The sequence below is a fragment of the Solanum verrucosum genome, unplaced genomic scaffold (assembly GCF_900185275.1).
Source record: "Solanum verrucosum unplaced genomic scaffold, falcon-dt-bn FXZP01000252.1, whole genome shotgun sequence".
NCBI classification, from domain to species: Eukaryota; Viridiplantae; Streptophyta; class Magnoliopsida; order Solanales; family Solanaceae; genus Solanum; species Solanum verrucosum.
This window is the reverse complement of record NW_026019988.1, coordinates 2769095-2782778: the sequence shown is the minus strand read 5'-3', so window position 1 is coordinate 2782778 and position 13684 is coordinate 2769095. Positions and strand designations below refer to the sequence as shown.

Below are 13684 nucleotides of genomic sequence, written 5' to 3'. Positions count from 1 at the left end.
AGAAAATTCTCAATTTTCTGGTCCGAACCTTGTTTGAACTTGAAAATGCCAACGTTTGCAACTCTGAACCAATGCACACCATTAAGAAGGTCATCACGGATGTCCACGGAAAATTTTGACCAAAAAACCGTCAGGCGCAAATATCACACAAAACCCATGAACTATAACACATGAAAAACAGAAAAATTCCTATTTCCTATTTCGAGACTCATTTGAATTGGAAAAAACCAATGTTTTTCCCATCGAAGAAATGCGTATCATAAAGTAGGTTCAGGGACGTCCACAAAATATTTCGGCCAAAAAATTGTCGGGTGCACATATCACACAAAATCTTTGGACTATAACACACGAAAAAAAATCCCTATTTTCCGGTCCAGAGTTTGTTTGAACTTAAAAATATCTATGTTTGCACCTCCAAACCAATTCACACCATTTAATAGGTCGTCACGGATGGCCACGAAATATTTCGACAGAAAATCATACCGCGCACATATCACACAAAATCCATGAAAATAACACATAAAAAAATGAAAAAATCCCTATTTCCCATTCCGACCCTTGTTTGAACTTTAAAAACCAACGTTTCCCCCTCTGTACCAACGTGTGCAATTTAAAAGGTCATCACAGACGTCCACGAAAAATTTTGATCAAAAATCACCATGCGCACTTAAATCACTGGACTATACCACTCGAATAATGGAAAAAATGAAAAAATCCCTATTTTCCATTTTGTATTTCGTTTGATCTTGAAAATACCTACGTTTTCCCTTTTGAATCAATGCACGCCGTAAAGTAGGCAAATATCAACCCTTATTTAATATTTTCTTAAATCAACTTTGTTAATAAATGACAAGATTAATTAACTATTCTATCAAGGGTATAATAGGCAAAATATGGTAATTTATGCATAAATTTTATAAAATGACAAGTATTGTGGTCCATCTATTTATAGAAAGAGATGACATATAAAATGAGACGAAAGGAGTAGTAATTTATAAGTATAATTTTACTATTTTTAAGAAGTAAATATCGAAATTTAGATTCGGATCGCTTATGAATCCCAAAATAAAAGGGTTCCTTAGTAAACCTAAGTAACACCAAATTAGGATTGGATTTCTCTTGTTATAAAAGGGGATCAGATTAGCTAGGTTTTGTTTATTCATCAAATCAAAGTTTGGTACTTTTCCTTCAAAATCATGGTTGCGGAGAAAGTTGGAGTTCCATTGTTGATGCTCGCAGGGAATGAAGAAAAACGTGAGTTCTTGGACTTAACCAAAGGTATCACTTACACCATGAATTTTCCACAACTTGTTGGAAAACGCTGTTTGGGTGTTGGAATTCCAGGGTGGCTTTTCACAGCAGATGGGGAAGGGAATATGAATTTGTTCCATCTCAATTCTCGTTCTCTGATACAATTGCCTCACATGACCACATTGAAAGGTTTCGATTCTGATAATGAACGCGGTTACTGTGAGTATTATGTTCAAAAAGCCGTGCTTTCTTCAGATCCTCATACAACTGACGACGATTATATTTTAATGATTAATCAAGGAGTTCCTCGTACATTAGCTTATTGGAAACCTGGAAAAAATGGTTTTATCACAGTTGAAACGCGCAAAGCCACTTATTCTGATGTAACATGGCATGATGGACAATTTTATGGGGTTGATGTTCGAGGAAACGTTGTAATATTGGATTTTAGAGGAGAGTTAGAACCAACTATTGGAAGGATAGTTCAAGGCATTCCCTCTGATTTTATCTGTGGAATGAAACTCTACATTGTACATTCTCAAGGTGAACTATTTGTCATCACTCGAGATGGAATTTGTAATCATCCCGAAACAAAGACCTATGGTGTTGAAGAATTTGTTGTTTGCAAGGTTGATGTTGATAATAATGAGATCAGTTATGAAGAGGTTAATGATTTGGACAACAGTTCACTCTTCCTCGGATTTAGTGCCTCTGTGGCTGTTGACGTTGAACAGTATGGATGCAAGGCTAATCATATATATTTTACTGATGATTGTTCTACCGCATACTATTCTAGTGAAAAAGGAGGTGGCAAGGACATGGGCATATATAACTTGCTTGACGATACAATTGAGCCTCACTATACTGGTGAATCCTATCACAGATTTAGTCCACCTATATGGATCTTCAACACTCCTTTTTCTGCTTAGTTTTTATTTTAGTATTTCCAGAGTAACTATTTTCTATCTTGTGTTACCTACTTGTTAATTTCCTAGCTTTCTTTCTGTTATGTAATTCGATCTTCTTTTGATACTATTTAATTACTACTTATTTTCTTTAATCCATTGCTTCCTTTTTGCCATGCTATATACAAGGTTGTGGTATTAGCTAATGTGTAAATGACTTTTCTGAACTGTATACAAGATTGGTTCTTTAGCTAAACTTTAATACGGAGCTCTAGTATGAAGTAGTACTAGTTATTGTATTGTATAATAAAGTTTGGTTATGAGTTATGCTGCTCAAATTCTTTAAAAATGTCAACGAGTACTTGTCGAGTTCTCTAAAAATAGTGTATTTTTAAAGAATTCGACATGAGTGAAGCATCAAAATTGAAGAGTCCGCACAACTCAGATTATGAGTGCTTTTTTTTTAATTTCTAGCCAACTTGAGAATGTTATCTAGCTTGATGAGAATGTGTTAATATATTTGGTCAACCATTTGCTCATTTTAATTTTTTGGTATTCATTGATTCGACTAATTTAGAATCACACTCAATGTAAGGTTTGTTAAGAAAAGGAAGAGCTTCCTAATTAACAAGAGTTTCTTTATTATCAAGATTTAAACTCGAGGCCTATGACCAATCACCCTTTATATAATTTAACTCTTTTTTCGTTCATGCATTTTTTTCTATGCTTTTTGCTGGTCAACAACCAGTTAAATTGTTTTTATATTTTTTTTATTATTTATTGATCCAACTATTTAGGTTTACGTCGCATAATGTCTATTAAAGGAGGAACGCATTCCCTAACTACTTAAACTCTCTCCATATCTAAGATTTAAACTCGAGGCTTATGGTCTCCCTTTATTTTTAACTTTTTTTGTTTATGCATATTTATCTGATGTTTTTCATTGGCCAACAATCGAGTAAACTACTCTATACGTTTTTACTACTTACCGTTCAACCATTTAGCTTATGCGACCAATATTGAATAGATCAGGTAGATAAATAATATTTTATTTGACGTTTTATATGATAATTTTATGTTCTACGTGATGTCTTACATATATTATGTCACATGGGACTAGTGTGCCCACTTGATCAATTTTATACAAGATTAAATGTCTATTTGTGCACATCCAAAATTAAAGGGCATAAATATCAGCTAAAGTCAAGTTAAAGAACATATTTATGTATTATACATTTATCAGGAGATACCATTTAAAATTCTTGCGTTTTCCAAATAAAAAGGAAGATTAAATATTAAAACTTTTAATATAGTTCAAATAAAGAAAGATTTAAAAGTAATTTCAATCAGTTTTAAAGTACTAAATATTAGGAGTTTTACCTTTTATAAATCAGTAAAGATTTAATAGTTATAACTTTAATTAATTTCAAAGTTTTAAATATTATTTAATAATTATATGAGAAAAATAATATATGACAAGTTTTATCTATTACATAATCTTTTAATGAAGGGTAAAACAATCAATCAATTTTTCTATTTATTTATACATAGTACATATATGGGTTGAGCCAAAACTATGGAGTTGAAATGAATTCAAAAGTTATTTACTAAATTTGCCCCTAATAATGTCGCAACGCGTATATATATGGGGAAATTGTATATAATAGCAAACTATTAATTCAAATTAAATGCTATAAACATAATTTGATTTAATTGTACCCCATAGCAAACTGTTGTTATTTCGCCTCTCTCCTGGTGAATCTCGCTCGCCACTCTCGTTCTCTCCCTCGCCTCTCTCGCTTTTTATACAAACACAAATGTATAAAATGCATTTGTGTTTGTATAAAGCGAGAGAAAATTATATATATGCATATATTTTTGTTCCCCTCGCTCCCCTCTCCTAGATCTCGCTCGCTTGCCACTCTCCCAGATATCGCTCGCCAGTCTCTCCCTCGCCTCTCTCGCTTATACAAAGAGAAATGTATACATTGTGTTTCTGTTTGTATAAAGCGAGATAAAATTGTATATACACATGCAAATACATATATCTTCATCCTATACACTTATAATTATACAATACAAATATTCCTCTGTCCAGTTCTCTTTTGCATTTCTCTCTTTCTCGCTTTATACACACACAGATTATACAATTGATCTTTTGTATATGTATACCGAAACAGAAACAAATTATATACATTTTCTTTCTTTTGTATATGTATAGCGAAATATACAATTTATGTTTGCTATGGAACGCAATTATGTAAACTATAGTTATAACATACAAATATGATTTTTGTGTTTGCTATATGTGAAAGTTGCTCTACATATATCATAAGTTGCATTATAAGAAAGTGTTGTAGGAACCTCTATGTCCCATTCACCCTATTTAAGTTCATTTTAATGCAATAACAAATTATCTTATTCGTGTTTATTTCAATCCAACGTAATTTGACAATAAGGCGTGTATGAAAGACTCAAGTCTACATAAATTATATGAGTTATACAACATACTGCTACAAATGAAAACTTAGGTGTATCAAGTCTGATTTTCTCGATAAAAACTTAATTTTTTAAATTTAAGGGTATTCTAGGGATCGATTCGTTCTGGTAGAAAGTCAGAAATTTAGCATAAAAAATCTTTCGTTAATGAATATTTAAAATATAGAAAAAGAAAAAGAAGAAATAGTATACGATTATGACGGAATATGACGTAGTAATTAAATATAGGACTATTTGGTCAAAACTATAAAATAAAATAAAATAAAAAACAAATCTGGCAAATTGTATTAACTATATGACAGTTGATTGTTAAACATTTATCGTATCTATAATAATAAACAAATCAACAGATAATTCACAAATCAATGTGTCTTTATACCACTTTGACTATAGAGTCCTCGAGATAAACTTGTTCTCTTTTTAAACAAAAAGCAATTAAAATTAATATTTTTTCTAATTATTATTTGTTTTATTTCTTTTAAAATATACACAAACAAGTGTGAGTTCTCCACTATAAATTTGCCCATCCAATGAGGTCTTTTCATTATCACAACACAACTTATATTCTCCATTCTAACAAAGAAAAAAATGGCAATAAAATTCAATTCCATCCTTGGGATTCTCTTAGTGGTGCTTGCCACCGTGCTCCTCCATGTCTCCGAGGTACAAGGCGGTCGGAAAATAGTAATTAACGGAGACGATTGGGTTGACATACCTAATGTACAAGATCCTAAAATAGTGGAAGTAGGAAGATTTGCGATCCATGAGATTAATAAAGAGGCTAAAACAGAATTAGTATTTCTAAAAGTAATAGCCGGACAAAGTCAAATAAAATCTACTGAGGCAACTATTAATTTTAAACTGTTGATCTCCGCCCTAGACCGTGATTCACCACATTACTATCAGGTAATGGTGTCAGACAAGGAGCGGGGGAAATCTAGGAACCTCACTTCCTTCAAAGAATGTACTAAATTTGATAAAGATATATACACATGTCGGTGATTTAGTTGATAAAGATACTAGATTTGATCGGAATATCTAATCTTTAAAATAAATCTAGTGTAATTTATAAAAGTTAATGACATCAATGAAATGAATCTTCAATTGATATGAGTATGCTTGGCATGATTTATTTTATTTAATGTTATATGATCACTTGATAAGGTTTATTATTTTCTAATTTTTTTTGGGCTTGTAGCATTTTTCCTTTGTGAAAATTTTATAATTGACATATATATGACTAATAATTTCAAGTTATGAGATTATAATAATTCTTTCAAGTTGTAACAATAAAAAATTGCAAGTTCTAACATTTTATTAAAATAAAAAATGTTTTAAAATTACAGCAAAAAGTAATTTGTTTTAAAAAAATAGACGGTAAAAAATGGATAAATTAATAGTAATTAATTTGAATTGATTAATGATCATTAATATGTGCCATAAATTTAGGAGATTCAATTAAAAAAACGGAATATTTGTTTTCCATTTTTATCTTCAATCAGTTAAGTTTAGTCCAAAAATAGATTTTCTTCTTTCATTCAAACGTTTCTCTCTCCTCTCATTTTTTTCTGAAATTTGTCGTCACTCACAACTAGTTTCAATTCGTTTTTATTCAATAATCTTCATGTTGTTGTAATGGATAGCTTCGTATCAATATTAATAAAGCATGATGGTAGATGGATCCTTCAGGTTAGTATTTTTTGCGATTTTTTATTTGTATTGAAGAACCATGATGCTGGAAAGTAAATTTTCAGTTTTTGTTTGTGTATAATAGAATTTGATTATGACTTTTTTGGTATGAACATTTTTTTTTAGATTACATAATATAAGTTTGAAGCTGGAATAGATTTTGGTATGAATTTTTTTTTAATTTAAGATTTCTGGTAAAAGAAATTACATAAAATTTATTTGTTATTGATATACTGTTTATACCATTTTTTGCATGATTTTAAAATTATATTTGAATGAATTACATATAAATCATTACTTAATAAATGACAATTAATTGTCAAAATTAGGAATATGTTTATATTATATTGGCATTATGCTGCTATGAAAAAAATTATGATGTATATGATTAAATAGTAATAATGTCCGGATGATATATGTATGAAAAGTGTGCCCAAAAATGTATCAAATGTGTATATTTCATTCTATAATGTTTTATGGTATGATTTCTGATTTGAATGGATATTTTTTTGGCATTCTTATGTAATGAATTTGGTATACTGTTTATTTAAGAAATTACAATAAATATTTATAAGTTTAGAATTATTTTGGTATTCTATTGACATGATATTGGTATGAATAATGAGTAAAAATATGTATGAAATGTGTGAATGAGAATTGTATTAAGTTTGTATACAAATATAACACATGTAATTTTTTTCTTTTGTATTCTGTACGACTGACACGGTGATTTCTAGATGAAACAGGAAAATATGTTGATTGTTTAAAATATACAATTCAAAAAGTGTCGGAACATAAATTAACGCTGGAAAGAGTTTGTTGATTTGAAATTCAAGAGGTCTAAGGTTACATGCAATACATGTCGTCGGAATGGACACAACTGCTGAACTAAAGACATGATTTATTTTTATTTTGATTTGGTTATTTTACTGTGACAAACTCATGTTTTGATTTATTTTGTCTTTTAAGTTTATGACTTATATATTTAGAATATTTATTATGTGTACTAATTAATCATTTGTGTATTCAGTGTTTTTTTTTAAATCTATAGTAAAAAACTAGGTAATGTTGGTATGCAATTAATATCGACTGAAAAAATTAAGTCAAATCTTAGTATAAAATTGGTATATAGTTGGCATCAAACTAATGTCCCAGTGGTAAAATTGAAAAAGCAACATGTAGTTGAGATTTCAACCGAAATAGCCAACCTAAAACTAATTAGTGTTGTATCTAATTTGTATACATTTGGTATCTAACTAATATCCCATTGGAATTTTTTTTTAAAAAAAAACACGTAATTGATATTTCAACTAAATTAATCAGCCTAAAACTAGTTAATTTTGTACCCAATTGGTATACAAATGGTATCAAATTGATATTCCATTGAAAAAACATGTCATTGAGATTTCAACTAAATTAATCAGCCTAAAACTAGTTAATTTTGTACCCAATTGGTATACATTTGATATCAAACTGATATCCCATTGAAAAAATTGAAAAAAACATGTAATCGAGATTTCAACTGAATAGTCAGCCTAAAATAAGTTAATTCTGTATCCAACTGGTATACATTTGGTATCCAACTGATCTCCCATTGAAAAAAATTTGAAAAACCAACAGGTAATTGGGATTTCAACTAAATTAGTCAGCCTAAAACAAGTTAATATTGTATCCAATTGGTATACAATTGGTATTTATCTGATATCCCATTGGAAAAATTGAAAAACCAATGTGTAATTGAGATTTCAACCAAAGTAGACAACCTAAAACAAGTTAATGATGAATCCAATTGGTATCCACCAGATATCCCATTGGAAAATGAAAAAAAAATGTAATTGATTTTCAATCAAATTAGACAATCTAAAACAAGTTAATGTTGTATCCAATTTGTATACACTTGGTATAGAATTTTAAAACGAAGACTAAAATAAATTTTTTTATGAAATTGGTATCCAATTGATATAAATCTGGGAAAAATAAATTTGACAATGTAAAACAATGCATATTATGAATTGTTGTCAAAAACTGTAGCTAAAGAAATGTACATCATCCAAAATCAAAACATGTAATAATTAAAAGTCTAAACTGCAAACAACTATTTCAAAGTTCGTTTCCTTGGTTTTAGTGTAGGATAATTGGTAGTATCCTAAACATGTTCTTTTGCGTATGGGTAAAAGAGGAAGGTGGGGTGTGGGTGGGGGGTTGCCGTGTGAAAATTGGAAAAGAAAATTCCTAAAATGGTGTAAGAGATAATGACAATTGATTATCTAATATTATTGTTATCCCTAAAATGGTGTAAGAGATAATGACAATGTAAAAAAGGAAGATGAATCAATGTAAATACGGCGTGTAACTGTAAAAAAATAACAGGAATCAATGTAAATCCCTATAATTGTGTAAGAGATAATTATAGTGTATTCTTTATTTAAATAATCAAATAATAATATAAAAACACAAAAATATTAATTATTTAATAAAGTAAAATTTAATTGATTTATAAATAAATAGTGATATGTTATAATCCGTAATTAAACTGTTATAAGCAAGAATTTTTTAAATGTAGGTTTAAAGTCTCTTAAATGTGCATGTGGGGTTATTCCCCCCACCCCACCCCACCCCACCCCCCCCCCCCACCCCCCAAAAAAAATAGGGACAATCTGTGACAAAACATGGGCCTCTTGCCCATGCCAGACAGAAAAAGATCTTGGGCCTAAAGCCCTAAGTGTTTTTTTTTGGGGAATTAGGCTTAAAGCCCAAAGATTTTACTTACCTAAGTGCATCTTTTTTGGTAAAACTTACCCAAGTGTTGACTAGATTTTCAGTCCTAAATTAAAATGAAGAAAAAATAAATTATGGTAAACAAATTATATAATTTCTAAAAATAGTCATATTTCATAGATTTTGAAATTTTGGAGTATTAGTGTGAAATGATTAATTTGAAAATCCTCCACTATAAATAAGACCACCCAATGAGGTCTTTTCATTCACCACACATTATATTTTCCGTTCTTACAAAGAAAATAAATGGCTATCAAATTCAACCCCGTCCTTGTGACTCTCTTTGTGGTGGCTTCCACCATTCTCCTCCATATCTCCGACGCAAGAAGCGTCCGGAGAGAGGCTTTGGCGGGCGATTGGGAGCCCATAACCAGTATAACGGAGGAGGTGATAGAGATAGGAAAATTTGCGGTGGATGAACACAACAAAAAGGCCAAGACAACATTAGAGTTTCAAAAAGTAATAAAAGGAGAAAATCAAGTTATTGAGGGAATAAATTATCGGTTGGTCATCGAGGCCAAGGACGGTGATTCGACGCATAACTACTTGGCTGAGGTGTGGGATAAGCCTGATAAATCTAAGAGTCTCACTTCCTTTAAACAATTACTAGAAGTGTAGAACAAAAATGTATTTTTAGTTTTTTACCTAAGTTTCATTGATAAATTAAAATGTTAGATCTGAATGGACGAAGTGTATTATCTTCTAAAGAAATTTAATGTGATTTATAGAATTTAATGAAATGAATCTTCAATTAATATGGGTATGTTTTGCATGATGATTTATTTTATTTGATGGTGTATGATTAATTTATAAGGTTAGCATTATTTATTTATTTTTGCTTGTTGCCTTTTTTTTTTTTTTTTTATGTTTGTATACATATATGTATGTACCTATCAATTCATCAAGCAACAACACATCTTAATTTCTTACTAACAATAATTTACTGTCGGGATTTCTATATCAACCTATTCAAGTTTATTTCAATCCAATAATAAATTATTTGTCTTCTAAAGTTTTTTTAAAGAATTTTATAAATGTCATTTTAATCCTATAAGTTTAATAAAACTTGATTTCTTGAACTTCTTTTCAGAGGGAGTCTATTCTATATTAAATATATTAGCCACTTGTCACAAAGGAATATGATATACTTTTAATTAGATGTTTCGAGTTTGAGACTTGAGAATTACAAAAAAAATAAAAAAAATAATACATACTATTTTTTTAATATAAATTTTACATGATATGACTTTGAATTAATCATGACAATGCAAATATTTGAATACCAGATGATTAAATGAATAAATAATTGTTTGGAAGTGCAAAGTGTAGACTTTTCATGTGTTGAATATGAGGGAACAAGTTCTTTATTTCTAAAAAGATAAAAATATTATATATGGGTTAGTTGATGATATAATTTTCTTTAAAAAACATAGATTTTAATAAAATTGGAGTATTAGGGTTAAAGGGCAAATTCGGAAATTTAAGTCCCTTGACAAAGTGTGGGTTTTCTACTATCCATAGACTATATCACACAAAAATTAATAAAATCTGGGTTTACCTGCTTTGGGGCTCGTTTAAACTTGATAATGTGCATGTTTGCCCTTCGAGACCAACTGACTCCATTACTAAGGTCTTAGCGGACGTCCATGAAAATTTTTGGCCAAAAACAAGTTGGAATCCCGCATCACAAAAAATGCATAGACTATAACACATGAAAATCAGCAAAATTTGGATTTACCTGCTTTGGGGTTCATTTGAACTTTAAAAAGCGTACGCTTACCCTTTGGGACCAACTGCTCCATTACTAAGGTCTTAACAGACGCCCAAGAAAAATTTCAGCCAAAAACAAGTCGGAATCTCGGATCACCAAAAATTCATAGGCTACAGCACACGAAAATTGGCTAAATCTGGGTTTACCTATTTGAGTTTCGTTTGAACTTGAAAATTCACCCGTTTACCCCTCGGGACCAACTAGCTCCATTACTAAGGTCTTAACGAACGTCCATGGACGGAATTCGAGATCACCAAAAATCCATGGACTATAGCACACAAAATCGGAGAAATCTGGGTTTACCTGCTTTGGGGCTCGTTTGAACTTGAAAATGCGCCAGTTTTCCCCTTGAGACCAACTGGCTCCATTACTAAGGTCTTAGCTGACGTCCATGAAACATTTCGGCCAAAAACAAGCCGGAATCCCGCATCACAAAAAATACATGGACTGTAGCACATGAAAAAAGATAAAATATGGTTTTACCTACTTTGGGGCTTGTTTGAACTTGAAAATGCGTCTGTTTGCCCTTCGAGACCAACTGACTCCATTACTAAGGTCTTAACGAACGTCCATGAAAAATTTCGGCCAAAAAGAAGCATGAATCCCGGATCACCAAAAATTCATAGACTATAGCACACGAAAATTGGCAAATTCTGGATTTACCTACTTTAGGGATCGTTTGAACTTGAAAATGCATCTATTTGCCCCTCGGGACCAACTAGCTCCATTACTAAGGTCTTAGCCGACATCCATGAAAATTTTCAGCAAAAAACAAGCCGAAATCCTGGATCACAAAAAATGCATGGACTATATCACATGAAAATCGACAAAATCTGGGTTTACCTGCTTTGGAACTCGTTTAAACTTGAAAATATGTCTGTTTGCCCCTCAGGACCAACTTACTCCATTACTAAGGTCTTAACGGGCGTCCATAAAAATTTTCAGCCAAAAACAAGCAAGAATCTCGAATCCCAAAAATCCATGGATTACAATACACGAAAATTAGAGAAATCTAGGTTTACCTTCTTTGAGGCTCGTTTGAACTTGAAAATGCGTTTGTATGCCCCTCGGGACCAATTTGTTCCATTACTAAGGTCTTAGCGGACGTCCATGAAAAATTTCGGCAAAAAACAAGTCAAAATCTCGGATCACAAAAAATCTTATAGCACATAAAAATCAACAAAATATGGGTTTACCTGCTTTAGGGCTCGTTTGAACTTGAAAATACGTCTGTTTTACCCTAGGGACCAACTGACTCCATTACTAAGGTTTTAACAGACGTTCATAAAAAAATTTGGTAAAAAAGAAGCCGGAATTCCGAATCACCAAAAATCCATGGATTATAGCACACGAAAATTGGTAAAATCTGGATTTACCTTCTTTTGGGCTTATTTGAACTTGAAAATGCCACTGGCTCCATTACTAAGGTCTTAGTGGGCGTCCGTGAAAAATTTCGGCCAACAAATAAGCTGGAATCCCAGATCACAAAAAATCCATGGACTATAGCACATTAAAATCGACAAAATATGGGTTTACCTGCTTTGTGGCTCGTTTGAGCTTGAAAATGCGTCCATTTACCCCTCGGGACCAATTGGCTCCATTACTTAGGTCTTAACGGACGTCTATGAAAAATTTCGACCAAAAACAAGCCGGAATCCCGGATCACCAAAAATCCATAGACAACACATGAAAATTGGAAAAATCTGGGTTTACCTAATTTGGGGCTCGTTTGAACTTGAAAATCCGTTTGTTTGCCCCTCGGGACCAACTAACTCCATTACTAAGATCTTAGCGGAAGTCCATGAAAATATTTGGTAAAAAACAAGCCGGAATCCCGGATCACAAAAATCCATGGACTATAGCACATGAAAATGGGCAAAATATGGGTTTACCTTCTTTGGGGCTGTTTGAACTTGAAAATGCGCCTGTTTACCCCTCGAGACCAACTAACTCCATTGCTAAGGTCTTTTCGGCAAAAAAAAGCCGAAATCCCGAATCACCAAAAATCCATTGACTATGTTTAGCCCAAGGATCTGGCGTCCGGAGCACTCAATTTTTTTCTTAAAAAACTTTATGAGGACCTCTGTAATGAGTTAGAGAATCTTCACATATACTTACACCATTTTTTAACGCCCATTTCCACATTTACAAGCTTTTATTTAAGAATCGCCAAATTTTTCGAATTTTCGTATATATTAGCCCATGTATCTGGCGCCTGGAGCACCAAATTTTTTTTCACAAAAAACTTTATGAGGACCTCCGTAATTAGTTGGGGAACCTTCACGTATTCTCACACCTCTTTTTTAACGCCTATTTGCGCATTTACATGCCCTTTTTTAAGAATTACCTAAATTCCCCAATTTTTTGTGTATATTAATACCATGGATCTAGCGCCCGGAGCACCCAATTTTATTTCCTCAAAAAACTTTATGAGGACCTCCGTAGTTAGTTGGGTAACCGTCATGTATACTCACACTTTTTTTTAACGCTCATTTCTCATTTAAAAGTATTTTTTTAAGAATCGCCCAAATTCTTCAATTTTGTGTGTATTCTGGCGCTCGAAGCACTCAAATTTTTTTCTCAAAACTTCCAAATCATATTTTTAGGAGAATTCGGAAATTTGAGATCATGTCCAAATGTTGATTTGAAATCATGACTTTATATCACTTGTCCAAACGCAAGCTAAAATTTACACAAATTTCCCTAATATTTGGCTTTTGGTAAGTGAAACTTTAAATAAAAATGTCTCAACTCAGATGCAAATTTTTAAGGGATAATTGTACATAATGGC

At 31.7% G+C, this 13684-nt stretch overlaps 2 protein-coding genes across 2 annotated transcripts; both read left to right on the top strand.

Annotated features, from left to right (window-relative positions):
* Nucleotides 1–1196: 1196 nt before the first annotated feature.
* LOC125818866 (uncharacterized) lies at nucleotides 1197–2180 on the top strand. Its single transcript, XM_049498380.1, has one exon. It carries the CDS (start codon nucleotides 1197–1199, stop codon nucleotides 2178–2180), a length of 984 nt encoding a protein of 327 aa, XP_049354337.1.
* A 7188-nt stretch (nucleotides 2181–9368) lies between these two features.
* LOC125818975 (cysteine proteinase inhibitor 5-like) lies at nucleotides 9369–9740 on the top strand. Its single transcript, XM_049498483.1, has one exon. It carries the CDS (start codon nucleotides 9369–9371, stop codon nucleotides 9738–9740), a length of 372 nt encoding a protein of 123 aa, XP_049354440.1.
* The last annotated feature ends 3944 nt before the right edge of the window (nucleotides 9741–13684 follow it).

Excerpts from the sequence above, each read along its gene's own strand:
- LOC125818866 (XM_049498380.1), top strand. The coding sequence starts at position 1,197 with ATGGTTGCGGAGAAAGTTGGAGTTCCATTGTTGATGCTCGCAGGGAAT.
- LOC125818975 (XM_049498483.1), top strand. The coding sequence starts at position 9,369 with ATGGCTATCAAATTCAACCCCGTCCTTGTGACTCTCTTTGTGGTGGCT.